Here is a 15,394-nt window from a genome sequence, read left to right on the forward strand (position 1 = left end):
CTCTGGGATTCAGAGAGTCAGGAAGCATCGGGCGAGGCTGCTTGTTTGTGCCGACGGTAGACAGTAGCTGGGCCAAACAATGCAGGAGTCGCCAAGAGTCAAAGAGTGTTTATAGTTTAGTTTAGTTTAGTTCAGAGATACAGCATGGCAACGGGCCCATTGGCCCACCCAGACGACCAGCGATCACCCCGTGCAGTAGCATTATCCTACACACTAGGGACAATTCACAGAAGCCAATTAACCTACAAATCTGCACGTCTTTGTGGAGTGTGGGAGGAAACCGGAGAAAACCCAGGCGGTCACAGGGAGAACGTACAAACTCCGTACAGACAGCACCCGCAGTCAGGACCAAACCTGGGTCTCTGGTGCATCTCTACCGCTGCGCCAACGTCAATATTATTGTCATCAAGAACTGAACAACAAAATTCTTACTTGCAGCCGCCATGCAGGCACAACGAACAAACATACAGCAATCAATAGGACAGGAAATTGTCAGCAATACTAGGTAAGGAGACCATAATAATGCAAACGGGAGTACATAGTGCAAACCAAACAAAGTCCATCAGCGTTTGGTGCTAAGATTGGGTAGCATGTTGTGCAATGAGGGTCTTCTTTCCACCCTGTACTCTAAAGCCCCTGTCCCATTTAGGAGACCTAAACAGCAACCTCTGGTGACCTTGCCCGCCACCCAAAAAAAAAATCAAGGTCGAGGTGACCTGCAACCTCCTACCACCTCCCACGCACATGTTGAAAACCTTCCTCGACTATGGAGAAAACCGGCTTCGACTAGAACTGCGACTAAAAAATTATCGATTTTTAAAACGGCAACCTATTATTTAGTCGAGGCCGGGTTTAATCATGATGAAAAAATAGCAGCAACCTAGATGAAGCCTCGACCACGTGGAAACCACTTTCGACCATTAGGGAGAGTGACCAAAACCTCCTGTGACCTCATGGAAACCTTGGGTGGCGGGCAAGGTCACCAGAGGTTGCTGTTTAGGTCTCCCAAGTGGGACAGGGGCTATACTCTAAAGTAAGTCTTGACCACTTCTACCAATCTCCTCCGAACGATCCCTATTTTCAAAAGTGCTTGTAAATTCTCTTGCGCTTTCGCAGCTTCACACATCATAAAGTTCACGAGAAGGTCTTTACAAAGCGTCATCCCTATTGCTCAACATGAAATGTGCACAGCAAGATCTCACAAACAGCCACATGACAATGACCATACCCTGTTTTACCTTTGAAACCAGAAACTGCAGATGCTGGTTTACAAAAAAAAAACGACACAAAGTGCTGGAGTAACTCAGCGGGTCAGGCACCATCCCAGGTCATGATTCTTCTTCAGAGGTCTGCAAAAGGGGCCTGACCCAAAACGTCACCTATCCATGTTCTCCAGGGATGCTGCCTGACCTGCTGAGTTATTCCAGCACTTGGAGTTTTTTTCTTGTCCTCCAGCATTTTGTGTCTACCTTCGGTGTAAATCAGCATTTGCCGTTCCTTCCAAGATATTTTGGCTGCTCCACTGCCAAATCTCAAGGTGCGCCGACTTTAAAGAAGTTCTCCTCCTCTCTCCGACGAGGGTTCAGCTACACCCTCTCTCGCCGCTCCACCTCTGTGATCCCTCCTGATCTCCGGCTTCAGTCTACTCTGTACCTCTTCATACCTCTAGTTTCCCGCTCCCCTGACTCTCTGTCTGAGGAAGGGTCTCGACCCGAAATGTCACCTATTCATTTTCTCCAGAGATGCTGCCTGACCCGCTGAGTTACTCCAGAATTTTGTGTCTATCTTCTGTTGTTGGATTAGCAATCTATGTATTGGCTCCAGGGCCTTGGTGACAAATTACCCCTGTTCTTCAGCACACCATCTTACACTCTTACGACCATCTCAAGTGGGGAAACCAAAGGGAGACAAGGCAAACGGTTTTTGTTTGTTCCACAAGGCTGAGCAGGATCCAACTGTTGACCACGTTAATCGTCCGACCCCACTCCCACGCTGAAAGGATCTCTCACTGCAGCTATACTGTAGTGCCGCTCTTCCAACCAAACTCATCACGGCCCTTGCACTTTTTTTTATCTGCACTTTCTCAGTAATTGTACCGCTATAATACTGCCGCACTTTGGCACTTCCTCTTGGCACTTCCTGTTGTACTTGTGTACAACTTAATTATCCACGTGTATGGTATGATTTGATTTAGATAGACACAAAATGCTGGAGTAACTCAGTGGGACAGGCTGCATCTCTGGAGACAAGGAATGGATAACATTTCGTGATTGATTTAAGTGAACAGTAGGCAAACAAACATAATTCAGGTTCATGAATAGCTACTTCCCCACAGCCATCAGGCTATTAAACCTGGCTCGGACAAAACTCTGATTATTAATAACCCATTTTCTGTTATTTGCACTTCATCAGTTTATTTATTCATGTGTGTATATATTTATATTATGGTATATGGACACACTTATCTGTTTTGCCTACTATGTTCTGTGTGCTGAAGCAAAGCAAGAATTTCATTGTCCTATACAGGGACACATGACAATAAATTCACTTGAACTTGATGATAATAAGCCAATACCAACTTTTCCCTGACTATTTTCTATTACAGGTGCACAACCTTTTATCCGAAAGCCTTGGGACCAGACACTTGTCGGATTTCGGACATTTTCGGATTTCCGAATGGAAGATTTTTAGCGTAGATTAGATAGGTAGCGCGGGCGGCTTGAAAAGTCTGGAGCGGCTGCCTCCTCCCCGGAGACCGGGAAATCATTGTAAATCATTGCATAAATGTTAGTCAGTTAGTTTGGAGGGATTTTATGGGGTGGTGGTGGGGTGTGAAGGGGGAAACTTTAATTCTTAGTCCCCTACCTGGTCGGCGACTCCCAACATCGCGGAGCTGGGGGCTCCGTCCGGCCGCGGGCGGCGCCGGTTGGAGCTCCGACCCCGGCAACTCTACCCCTGGCTGCGAGGCGCTCCAAATCAAGCGCCGCCCGCGGCCGGATGCCCGCAGTCCCAGCTCCGCGAATGTTGGGAGTCGGCGGCCACAGCGCTCCGGAGCTTACCGCACGGCAACCCGGTAAGGCATTGCCCGCTCCCCGCTGGTATCCCAGCGCTGCGACGCCGCCGACTCCCAACATTCGCGGAGCTGGGGCTGCGGGCGTCCGGCCGCGGGCGGCGGTGGATTTGGAGCGCCTCGCAGCCAGGGGTAGAGTTGCCGGGGTCGGAGCTACAACCGGCGCCGCCCGCGGCCGGACGCCCGCAGCCCCAGCTGGGAGTTGGCGGCCACAGCGCTGCGGAGCTTACTGCACGGCGACCCGGTAAGGCATTGACCGCTCCCCGCCTCTCCGACCAGGTAGGGGACTAAGAATTAAAGTTTACCCCTTCCCCCCCCCCTTCCTTTCACATAAAAGCCCTCCAAACTAACTGACTAACATTTAAGCAATGATTTACAGATGTTTAAGTGTCTCCCCGGTCTCCGGGGAGGAGGCAGCCGCGACAGTAGTACAGACCTGGGTTGACCGTGGGTCGTTTCGGGTCAAGTTTGGCGCCAAACGCGAGCTTTGGTGTGCAGACGACATCCTGGGGGAAAATGGCCGGTTTTCGGAGTTTTTCGGTTTCCGGAACACCGGATAAAAGGTTGTGCACGTGTAGTTAACTAAATCTACCTATGCCAATATATTTTCAGCGACCCTCTGTGTTCGTACCTTGTGCAGTAATCTTTTATGTGGCACCTTCTGGAACTCCAAATATATCACATTTGCTGGTTCTCCTTTGTCCACCCTGTTTGTTAGATCCTCAGTGAACTCGGTAAATTTGTCATTCACAATTTCCCTTTCACAAAACCATGTTCTCTCAGCTTCATCGTCTTAGGAATTTCTAAATATCCCTGCTGTTACCCCCGTAATAATAGATCCAACATTTCCCAATGACAGGCATTAGACTGAGAAGGCCAAAGGACTTGTGCCTGTGATGTCCTGTTCTATGTTCCACATAAAGAGTTCCAAGCAAAGGACAAGGAACAGAAGGTTGATGGCAGGTTTAAAGATACACTATTGAAACAGGCCCTTCAGCCCACGCCAACCTTCAGTCAGCCATCCACACTAGTTCTATGTTATCCCACTTTCTCATCCACTCACTACACATTCTGGGCAATTTACCGATGCCAATTAGCCGACAGACCTGCACGTCTTTGGGCTGTGGGAAGAAACCAGAGTACCTGGAGGAAACCCACATGGTCACAGGGAGAACGTGCAAACTTCACACAGGCAGCACCCAGGGTCAGGACTGACTCCAGGTCTCTGGCGCTGTGAGGCAGCAGCTCTACCAGCTGCGCCACTGTGCTGTTTCATATCATGTATTATATTTTGTATGGAAATGAAATCCGCTGATGTACAGCTGTATCTCCAAAGCATCCCCCAGCGTTGCTCCACTAAATTCAATTACGTTGTCAAGGTTACCTAGCTTCGGCCTTTCAGACTCAATGCCCGCTGAACAATAACATTCGCCTGCTCGCCCAACAGCCGGAGCGGGGACGGAGATCTGATTACTGATGTCCCCACACATGAGAAGGCATCCATCCACTCTGGACCTGGGCTACTGACAAAGAGCAACACCCATCACACACAAGTGAGGAGACAGGAGGCGGGAGGGCTGTTGTCAAAGGGCTCAACTCAATGGGGGTCAACTGTGGAACGTATCCATTTTTCCCCTTATCCCAAACGGCCATGTGTCGATGGGAAACCCAGACTGGGACAGAGTTTAGTTTAGTTTACAGCATGGAAACAGGCCCTTCGGCCCAACGAGCCAGTGCTGAGCATCGATCGCCCATTCCCACTAGTTCTATGACCCTACACACCAAGGCCAATTTGTAGCGGTCAATTAACTTACAAACCTGCACGTCTTTGGAATTATAGAAGGGAACTGAAGCACCCAGAGAAAACCCACGCGGTCACCAGGGGAACGTGCAAACTCCATACAGACAGCACCAGTAGAGTAGTCAGGATCGAATCCGTGTCCGTGGTGCTGTAACTCCACCATAGCGTCACCAATAATAGTGTTGAGAGCTCAGTCCTCAAACGACCAGAGGAGATGTGGGGGGGGGTGGGGGAAGTTGAGTGGAGAGGGGCTCCTCGCAATGTTAAATAGAACTTTGCCTATTATGTTGAATGGAGTTTACCGCAAAGTGAAGTGTGTTAAATACGTCGGAAGGAACTGCAGATGCCGGTTTACACCGAACATGGACGCAAAGTGCTGGAGTAACTCAGCGGGTCAGGAAGCATCTCCGAAGAAAAGGAATAGGTGACGTTTCGGGTTGAGACACTTCTTCAGACTGAGAGTCAGGGGAGGGGGAAAATAGGAGGAATGAAAAGGCACAGAACAAATCAGAGCTGGCACCGATAGACCAGGAAATCTGGAGCCCACAATGGTTCATTGTTGTCTGTGGATGAGACGATAATGAAGGGACATGAACAGTGAAACTAGTTGGACGACCAAGGTGGGGGAGGGATGGAGTCAGAGGGAATGTAAGGGTTATTTGAAATTAGAGAAATCAAGATTCATATCACTGGGTTGTAAGCTGCTCAAGTGAAATATAAGGTGCTTTCGTTTAGTATATGTTAGTTCAAGAGTCAAGTCAAGTCAAGAAAGTTTATTGTCATGTGTCCCCGATAGGACAATGACATTCTTGCTTGCTGCAGCACAACAGAATATTTTAGGCATAAATGCAGAACAGATCAGTGTGTCCATATACCATAGAATACATATATATACACACACAAATAAACCGATAAAGTGCAATAGGTGGATGTTAAATTTGTGTTGACTGTGTGTTTTTGTCATTTTTTTAAATTGTATGTGTGACTGCAGGGAAACGGAGTTTCGTTCAGACCGAGGGGTCTGAATGACAATAAACGAATCTAATCTAATCTAATCTAATCTAATCTAAATAGGCTGTTATAGTTCAGAGTTTGTTTGAAGTTGTGTTCAATAGTCTGATGGCTGTGGGGAATCAGCTGTTCCTGAACCTGGATGTTGCAGATTTCAGGCTCCTGTACCTTCTACCTGATGGCAGCGGAGAGATGAGTGTGTGGCCAGGATGGTGTGGGTCCTTGATGATGCTGGCAGCCTTTTTGAGGCAGCGACTGCGATAGATCCCCTCGATGGTTGGGAGGTCAGAGCCAATGATGGACTCGGCATTGGTTACAGTGTTTAGGGATACAGTGAGGAAACAGGCCCTTCGGCCCACCGAAACTGCGCTGACCAGTGATCCACGCACATTCACAATTATGCCAAGCCAATTAACCTACAAACTTGTACGTGTTTGGAGTGTGGGAGGAAACCGGATATCCTGGAGATAGTAGTGCAGATCACGGGGAGATGTACAAAGTCCATACAGACAGCTCGTAAGATGCATTTGATCTTTGGTTTAGTTTAGAGATTCAGAAGCTCGCGCAGATACAGAAGATTTAATCTTCAAAGAAAGTAAACTTTTGAAGACCGAGTAGAGGTGCTGCCTTACGGCACCAGAGACCCGGGTTCAATCCTGACCGCGGGTTTGGTCTGTACGGAGATTGTATGTTTTCTCTGTGATCGGTTTTCTCCCACACTCCAAAGACGTACAGGTTTGTAGGCTAATTGGCTTGGTATAATCGTAAATTGTCCCTAGTGTGTGTAGGATAGTGTTGGTGTATGGGGACCGCTGGTCGGCGCGGACTCGGTGTGTTGAGAATCCTGTTTCCGCACTGTATCTCTAAACTAAACTAAACCAAACTAAACGCTCCTCTGTCTCCTGCGCTCCAAGGAATAAAATCCTAGCCCATTAAAATAAAAGCCATTCCTTCTCTCCGCAGATGCTGCCTGTCCCGCTGAGCTACTCCAGATTTGTGTGTCTAAAATCCTAGCCTGTCCAACCTCTCCCTATGGCTCATGCCCTTGAGTACTGGCAACAATCTTGTAAATCTTTCTCTCCGCCCTTCCCACCTGAAAATCCCCAAACCTGCAAATAACATTGTAAATACACTTTGTAAATAAACCCTGGTCCAGAAGCAGGGGCCACAGTTTAAGAATAAGGGGTAAGCTGAGACGAGGAAACAGTTTTTTCTCACAGAGAGTTGTGAGTCTGTGGAATTCTCTGCCGCAGAGGGCGGTGGAGGCTGGTTCTCTGGATACTTTCAAGAGAGAGCTAGAGAGAGCAGGGCTCTTAAAGATAGCGGAGTCAGGGGATATGGGGAGAAGGCAGATCACATTGAATGGCGGTGCTTGCTAGAAGGGCCGAATGGCCTACTCCTGTACCTATTGTCAATTGTCTAGTGTCTATAATCCCTAGGTTTACAGCAATCTCCCAGAAACCCGGGATCGGTGAACTTAATACTCCAGGGACATGTTCATGTACATTGTTCCTGAAGTTGGAGGGCAGCCAATTTAGTGCAGCCCAATTAACAGAACACCACTGTTAGGATCTGTTACCTCTCAACAAAGACTGAACTCATGTTGCATCCCTGCAGGGAATGGACAGGTGACGTTTCTGGACGGGACTTTTATTTACACTGATTGGAGTAAGCTGAAAGAGAGGTGGGAGTGGGACAAACTTTCCCTCCTACTCCAATCAGTCTGAAGAAGGGATTACTATCATTAATACTACAACAGCATCTAAGGGACAATTGGAAAGGTACATCGATGGGAAAGGTTTAGAGGGATGGGGGCAGGTGGGACTAGTGTAGATGGGGCGTTTTCAAAGGTCCTGTCTCTATAACCTACTGAGTTAGAACAGCACTGTGTAGGAAGGACCTGCAGACACTGGTTTGCACTGAAGATAGACACAAAACGCTGGAGTAACTCAGCGGGACAGGCAGCATCTCTGGAGAGAAGGAATGGGTAACCGTTCGGGTCCAAGAGCCGTCTTCAGACTCAAATTCCGTCAGCACTCTGTCGTGCACAAGCTTCCGGCATCTGCATCTCTCTGAACCCAAGTTGCTCCAATTTACTTTGCTAGTTCCATTGCTTTGGCCTCCCTCTGGATTGCCAGCTGAACTTTCAATTCAGTTTGAAGAGGGAGCCAAGGGCAGGAGCTGATGTCACCGAGGCCTTATTAGGACTGAACAGCAACAGAAGTGAACGCTCCCTGCCTGGGGAGTTAAATCTCTGTTCAATATCCACAACTTTCAACCATAAAAGGACAAATTACCTCACAAGGCTTCAGAGCATAAGGGAAGGCAAAGCAAGTGGCAGAGCTCACATTTTTACAAAGCCGGTTCTCTCTGGAGCATCGGAGGCTGGGGGGAGACCTTATAGAAGTATATAAAATAATGAGACGTCTCGGATAGACAGTCAGAACCTTTTCCTCTCACGGAAATATACTGGAGGGCAGAGCTTGAAGATGAAAGGAGCAAGGTTTAAAGGAGATGTGGAAGAAGGAACTGCAGACGTTTTTTTACACGGAAGACACAAAATTCCTTAGATGTCACCTATTTCTTTTCTCCAGAGATGCTGCTTGACCCATTTTAAAGGAGATGTGTGCGATAAGATTTTCGTTTAGTGCCAGGGACACGCTGCCAGGGGTGGTGGCGGAGACAGGTACAATAGTGGCGTTTGAGGCTTTCAGATAAACACGTGTATATTCAGGGAATGGATTACGTACTGACAGAGGAGATTGGTTTAGCTTGTTAGGCAGAGATATTGAGGGCGGAAGAGATTAGTTCCTGTGCAGTACTGTGCCACGTTCAATGTTAACACCGATGAAGACAGCAGAGAGCAGTGTGTCGGGGGTCTTCCTGTCTCCTCATGACTGCTGGACATTGACCTCATCCAACTTGTGAACACTAACATGAAGGAATCAGATAGGGTGGATGCACAGACTCTTTTTCCCAGGTCAGGTGTATCAAGAACTAGAAGGCAGAGGTTTAGGGTGAGAGGGGGAGGATTTACAGGAGACAAGAGGGGCATATTTTTCACACAGAGGGCGGTGGTATATGGAACGTACTCCCAGTGGAGGTGGGAGATATAGAAACATAGAAAATAGGTGCAGGAGTAGGCTATTCGGCCCTTTGAGCATGCACCGCCATTCAATATGATCATGGCTGATCATCCAACTCAGTATCCCATCCCTGCCTTCTCTCCATACCCCCTGATCCCTTTAGCCACAAGGTCTACATCTAACTCCCTCTTAAATATAGCCAATGAACTGGCCTCAACTACCTTCTGTGGCAGAGAATTCCACAGATTCACCACTCTCTGTGTAAAAAATGATTTTCTCATCTCGGTCCTAAAAGATTTCCCTCTTATTCTTAAGCTGTGACCCCTAGTTCTGGACTTCCCCAACATCGGGAATAATCTTCCTGCATCTATCCTGTCCAACCCCTTAAGAATTTTGTAAGTTTCTATAAGATCCCCCCCTCAATCTTCTAAATTCTAGCGAGTACAAGCCGAGTCTATCCAGTCTTTCTTCATATGAAAGTCCTGCCATCAGGCATAAATATAAAGTTTAAAGAAGTGATGAGCTCGATGAGGACAAACAGTGGCCTGTAGACTCAAGGCAGATTCATACAGTGTGGAAACAGACCCTTCAACCCAACGTACCCACAACCAACATCTCCCATCTCCACTAGTCCCATTGCCAGTGTATGGGCCATATCCCTTGAAGCCTGCCCTATACATTAGGCAACCAGTCCAATTGCTTCTTAGGCAGAGAGTCAGAGATACTGCAGCTCATCTTCCATCGAGTGGCTACCTGCACCAGGCTTGTTCTGTCCCGGTGTGGTCCCCGTGCAGTCTCCTGCATGCAACCCAGCTTGCAGCTCGATGCATCGCTCAGCGCAGTGTGCAGCTCACGTTGGCACAGAGGCGCACTGCTCTCACCTAACGGTTTCACCAGCCAGCAAGGACCCGTCCACAGATCCAAACTCATCTCCAAACTCCCCATCAAACCCATCTCCAAACTCCGGGACCCAGGACTCACCCCCTTCTACAACTCCATCTTTGACTTCCTGATCCACGGACCGCTATCAGTGAAGATAGGTGACAACATGTCCTCCATGATAACTTTCGCCACAGGTGCCGTGCAAAGATGCGTTCTCAGCCCCTCACTATACTCCCCATACACCAACAATGGATGCGGCCACAGTCTGCTCTACCTCCGTCTATAAGTTTGCAGATAACACCACTGTGTTGAGCTGGATCTCAAACAATGGCGAGACGGAGTGCAGGAAGGAGATAGAGAGACTCGAAGCATGGAGTCAGGGCAATGATCTTTGCCTCAATGTCAACTAAACTAAAAGTTGATAATTGGACTTCAAGAAGCTGGGTGGAGTACGAACTCCAAACTGTATCAATGGTGCGGAGGTATAGAGGGTCAAATTTAATGTTCCAAAGAATAAATATCATTAACAGTTTAGCCTGGTTCAAGCACATTGATGCTACTGTCAAAAAACCTTCACGTTCCCAGAAGGCTGAGGAAGTGCAGCATATCTCCAATCACTCTCCCCAACTTCTACAGATGCACCATAAAGTCATCCTATCGGGATGCATCACAGCTTGGCAACAGCTCTGTCTAAGACCGCAGGAAATTGCAGAGTTGTGGCCACAAATCCAGTCCATCATACAAAACTGCCTCCCCACCATGGGCGCCATCTACACTTTAGACTGTCATTTACGCTGCCTTGGGAAAGCAGCCAATGTAATCAAGGAATATCAAAAATAAATGAGTCTGAAGAAAGGTCCAGACCTGAAACATCTCCAGAGATGCTGCCTGATTGACTGAGTAACTCCGGCACTTAGTGTCTATCTTCAACATAATCAAGGATCTCTTTCACCACGGTCATTCCCTCTGCTACTCTCTCCCAAGGGACAGAAGATACACTAGGTTGCAAGCACTCATCACCTGATTCAGGAGCAAGATTCTTCTTAGCAACCATCAGGCTCTTGAACACAGTGTAACACTAACCTCAGCCACTATGACCTTCTGTAGACTGTGTCTTTGGTTGCACTGTGGACTTTGGTTTTGTACTATGTTCCAGATGTTGGCGGAATCCAGAACCAGGAGCCACAGTTTAGGAATACGCGGTTGGCCATTTAGAACAGAGATGAGGAAAAACTTTTTCACCCAGAGAGTTGTGAACCTGTGGAATTCTTTGCCCCAGAAGGCAGTTTAGGCCAATTCTCTGGATGTTTTCCAGAGAGAGTTAGATATAGCTCTTAAAGATAGCGGAGTCATGGGATATGGGGAGAAGGCAGGAACGGGGTGCTGATTGTGGATGATCAATCATGATTACAGTGAATGGCGGTGTTGGCTCGAAGGGCCGAATGGCCTACTCCTGCACCTTTTGTCTATTATCTATTATGGCTACCACATACAACAGTGTTATATTATTGATTATTATATATTCAACAGTATATTTCACTCCTGCTCCTTCACTCACACTGCGTCGCAGTGCATTTATTAAGCAAAATTCAACTTGTAACGTCGTACCTTATTGCCGACTGCCTTACCTGCTGAACCAAAGGACATTCTCCCCACCACACTCACCCCCATCACCTCCAACAAGTTTCTGTTAACTTGTTGTATGTTGCCGAATACTCTATCCAACTACACATGTGCACGGCAGTGAGCATAGTGACTGGTAGCATCACGGTTTGGTTCGGTAACTCGAACGGCCAGGAATGAAGGAGACAACTGAGGGTGATGGATGCTGCCTGCTCCATCACAGGTACTGACCTCCTCACCACCGATGGGATCGGCAGGAGGTCCTGCTTCAAAAAGGCAACCAATATCATCATCATCGACCCGCACCACCCTGGCCATGCTCTCAACTTGCTACTAACACCGGGGAGAAGGTACAGGAGCCCAAAAACCACCAGGTTCAAGAACAGCTTCTTCCCTGCAACCATCAGGCTCTTGAACACTGCACAACACTATCAGCAGCAACTACGATCCTCCAGTGGACTGTGTCTTTGTTTGAACTGTGGACTCGGTTTTGCACTATTATCGTTACCTAATATTATGGTCATTCATTTATAATATTCATCATCATAGAGCGACACTGTGGTGCAGCGGTAGAGTTGCTGCCTTACAGCGCCAAGTTCGATCCTGACTACGGGTGATGTCTGTATGGAGTTTGTACAGTCTCCGTGTGAATGCGTGGGTTTTCTCCGGGTGCTCCAGTTTCCTCCCACACTCCAAAGACGTACAGGTTTGTAGGTTAATCGGCTTTGGTAAAATTGTAAATTGCCCCGAGTGTGTGGGATAGTGCAGGTGTATGGGGTGATCGCTGGTCGGTGCGGACTCGGAGCGGCCAATGGTCCTGTTTTCCACACTGTATCTCCAAAGTCTATGACATTTAAACACTCTCGACTCCTGACTCTCTAGAAAATCTAATTAAAACATCTTCAACCAGAGCAAACCCCAACATTAAAGATACACAAGGCACAAAGAAAGGCTCAAATCAGTCAAGACTATTTCAGACTACACCGGTCTGTGTTCATAGCCCTCATAGTGCCCAAAACACTCTGTTTCGTCACTCTAAACATCGCAACTTGTTCCGGATGCAAAACTTGCATTTATATTGAAATGCAAGATGTTTTCACAGGGCTATTATTATGGACATTTACCCCAGGCCATGGTGAGGGGTATGTGGTACGATTTGTCAGAGGTAGTAGATGAGGCAGGTACAATAACAATGGTTGGACCAAAGGGCCTGCTTCCCCGCTGTACAGCTAAACTAAACTAAGCACTGAGTCGCACCTGTATAACAGAGTGCAATTATTAAATGGCAGGAGAGATCCATCTCGAAGTGAACTACTGGACCTCAAGTTCGCTGATGACACCTCCATTGTCGGCCAAATCAACAACGGTGAGACAAGGTACACCAAAGAGACCCAGAACGGTGTCAGGAAAACAACCTAGTCCTTAATGAGCCAAGGAAGCAAGAGGGTGAACACCGCCTTGTCAGAAGTAGCTGATGACAGAGTGGATGCATTGGTAGTGATGTTTCAAGCATTACGCATGTCAGGAATGGTAGAATTCTGGCCCTATGTCTCATGATCTTATGTCCTCATTGATGGAGCAGCTGTAGAGATGGTCCACAGCTTCAAGTTCCTGGGCTTCCACATCACCAGCAATCCAAGGAAAGGCACAAAAAGTGCTGGAGTAACTCAACGGGTCGGGCAGCATCCCTGGAGAACATGGGGAGGTGACTTTTCAAGTCGGGATCCTTCTTCAGACTGATTACAGGTCGAGAAGAAAAGAAAAAAACTCTCTGGCCTGTGTCCACCTGCCACGTTTTGTCCAACCTCTCTTCCCTCCCAGCTTTCCCCCTCCCCACAATCAGTCTGAAGAGGGCCCCGACCAGAATCATCACCTATCTATGTTCTCCAGAGATGCCGCCTGATATGCTGAGTTACTCCAGCACTTTGTGCCCTTCCTTTGTATTCATCATTACTGTATGTATACCGATTACCCTGTAAGCTTCATGTGAACAAGGACTTAAATCTCTCCCATCTTGGGGCGGCACAGTGGCAGAGTTGCTGCCTTGAGCGCCAGAGACCCGGGTTCCATCCTGACTATGGATGCTGTCTGTAAGGAGTTTGTACGCTCGCCCTGTGACCTCGTGGGTTTTCTCCAGGTGCTCCGGTTTCCTCCCACACTGCAAAGACGTGCAGGTTTGTGGGTTGTGTTGGAATGAACTGCAGATGCTGGTTTACACCGAAGATGGACGAAAAAAATGCTGGATTAACTCAGTGGGACAGGCAGCATCTCTGGAGAGGAATGGGTGACGTTTCGGGTCGAGACCCTTTCTCCAGTCTGAAGAAGGGTCTCAACACAAAACTCCACCCATTCATTCCCTCCAGAGATGCTGCTTGTCCCGCTGAGTTACTCCAGCATTTTGTATCTATCTTCAGGGTTGTAGGTTAATTGGCTTAGAAAAAAAATGTTAATTGTCCTTAGTGCTGGTGTAGGGAGGGGGGTAATCACTGGCCGGCACGGACTAGGTGGGCCGAAGGGCCTGTTTCCGCGCTGTATCTCTAAATTCTCACCTTAAACCTAGTTTTAGAATTCAGCACCCTGAAGAAAAAGACTTTGAGCGTTCACTTTATGAAAAGTCACTTTAATAAACGACTAGTATACCTTCCATAGAAGCCACAAACAGACAACTCCCCCTCCCCTCCCACCGCCCCAGTCTTTTGATCAGTCGCAGCAAAACAACTCGCAAAACTTTCGACCCGAACCACAAGAAAACTTTCGAAGCCAGCGAGTAAGACACATAACCGGAAAAACATTCCACAGAGTCTGGCTACACCCAGCCAGAGCGTAAAGTCTTCGGCAGCAACTAAAGATTCACAACTTTACACAAACCTCAAGATGAGTTTTGAAAACTTTTGCAAACTTTTTTCTCTCCCCCCCAACCTGGCGAGAGCAAATATTTCGCCCTCGGTGACAAGAACGCGCGGAAAATCCTGTTCTTTAATTTACCTTCTTTGGCTTTTTTCCTCCTGGCCAAAGTCCCCCCGAGTTTCCCCAGGAATGATTCGTCTTTTCTGGAAGAGGGGGACTTGGGGACGGGGGATTTGGGAGTGGAAGGGGATTTCTGTGGGGAGCTGGCCATGGTCGGGCGGTGACTGCCTTGCCTTGGCCCGGTCCGGTCCGGAGGGAGGGAGGGAGAGAGCTGAGCTCTGATACACACACACACACACGTTAGAGTGTGTGGACGGAAACGGAATTGGCAACAAGTTCCGAATTCCAGCATTGGAAGGCAGTGAGTCTTGCAGGGAGAGCCTGTCTCGAAAACGCCACTCCCACTCCCACTCAATCTCAGCTCCGGGCCCAGAACATCAGTCTGAAGAAGGGTTTCGGCCCGAAACGTTGCCTATTTCCTTCGCTCCATAGATGCTGCTGCACCCGCTGAGTTTCTCCAGCATTTTTGTGTACCACAGAACACAAGTCCCCTGAACCATCCAGCTGTTGTGTGTGTCTGATCTTCATTTTAAACCAGCATCCAGCATCTGCAGTTCCTTCCGACACATCTCCAGAAACCTGCTGAAATCCAGTGGCCCCAATCCCAGAGTGGGAATTGTGGAAAGTTACTCTCTCTCTGTTACCCACTCTCTCTCTCTCTCGTGTCTCCGAAGTTACAGTTAGATGTAGAAAGGTTGTACTTTGGGAGTCTCCGTTTGCCCTGGAGTCAATAATATTTGACTGTCATATGATCCGAAACGGTACAACGTAATTCTTATTTGCAGCAGCACACAGATCGGCAAACATCTGTAAAAACCATAACATACAACAAAAGAGTTCGGTATATATAAGAAAAACGAATAAGCAAAGAATAATAGAGCAGAGTACCCTATCCTGCTTAAATTAAACTTCTAAGGAGTTGGGCTGGAGAGAGCAGAGAGGATTCACTAGGTT

The 15,394-nt window shown here is 47.9% G+C and overlaps 1 protein-coding gene across 2 annotated transcripts in view; it reads right to left on the reverse strand.

Annotated features, from left to right (window-relative positions):
- The window catches only part of LOC129705654 (alpha-parvin), a 50,563-nt gene extending 35,870 nt beyond the window's left edge, over positions 1-14,693 (reverse strand). Inside the window, exon 1 of one of the 2 annotated variants that reach the window (XM_055649331.1) lies at positions 14,459-14,693. In XM_055649331.1, the coding sequence (XP_055505306.1) occupies positions 14,459-14,591 (133 nt within the window). In that variant the 5' untranslated portion in view covers positions 14,592-14,693. The remainder of the gene's footprint in view (positions 1-14,458) is intronic. The other variant, XM_055649330.1, reaches the window with a different exon arrangement.
- Between the last annotated feature and the right edge of the window lie 701 nt (positions 14,694-15,394).

This window comes from Leucoraja erinacea, chromosome 18 (genome assembly GCF_028641065.1).
Source record: "Leucoraja erinacea ecotype New England chromosome 18, Leri_hhj_1, whole genome shotgun sequence".
Taxonomy (NCBI): Eukaryota; Metazoa; Chordata; class Chondrichthyes; order Rajiformes; family Rajidae; genus Leucoraja; species Leucoraja erinaceus.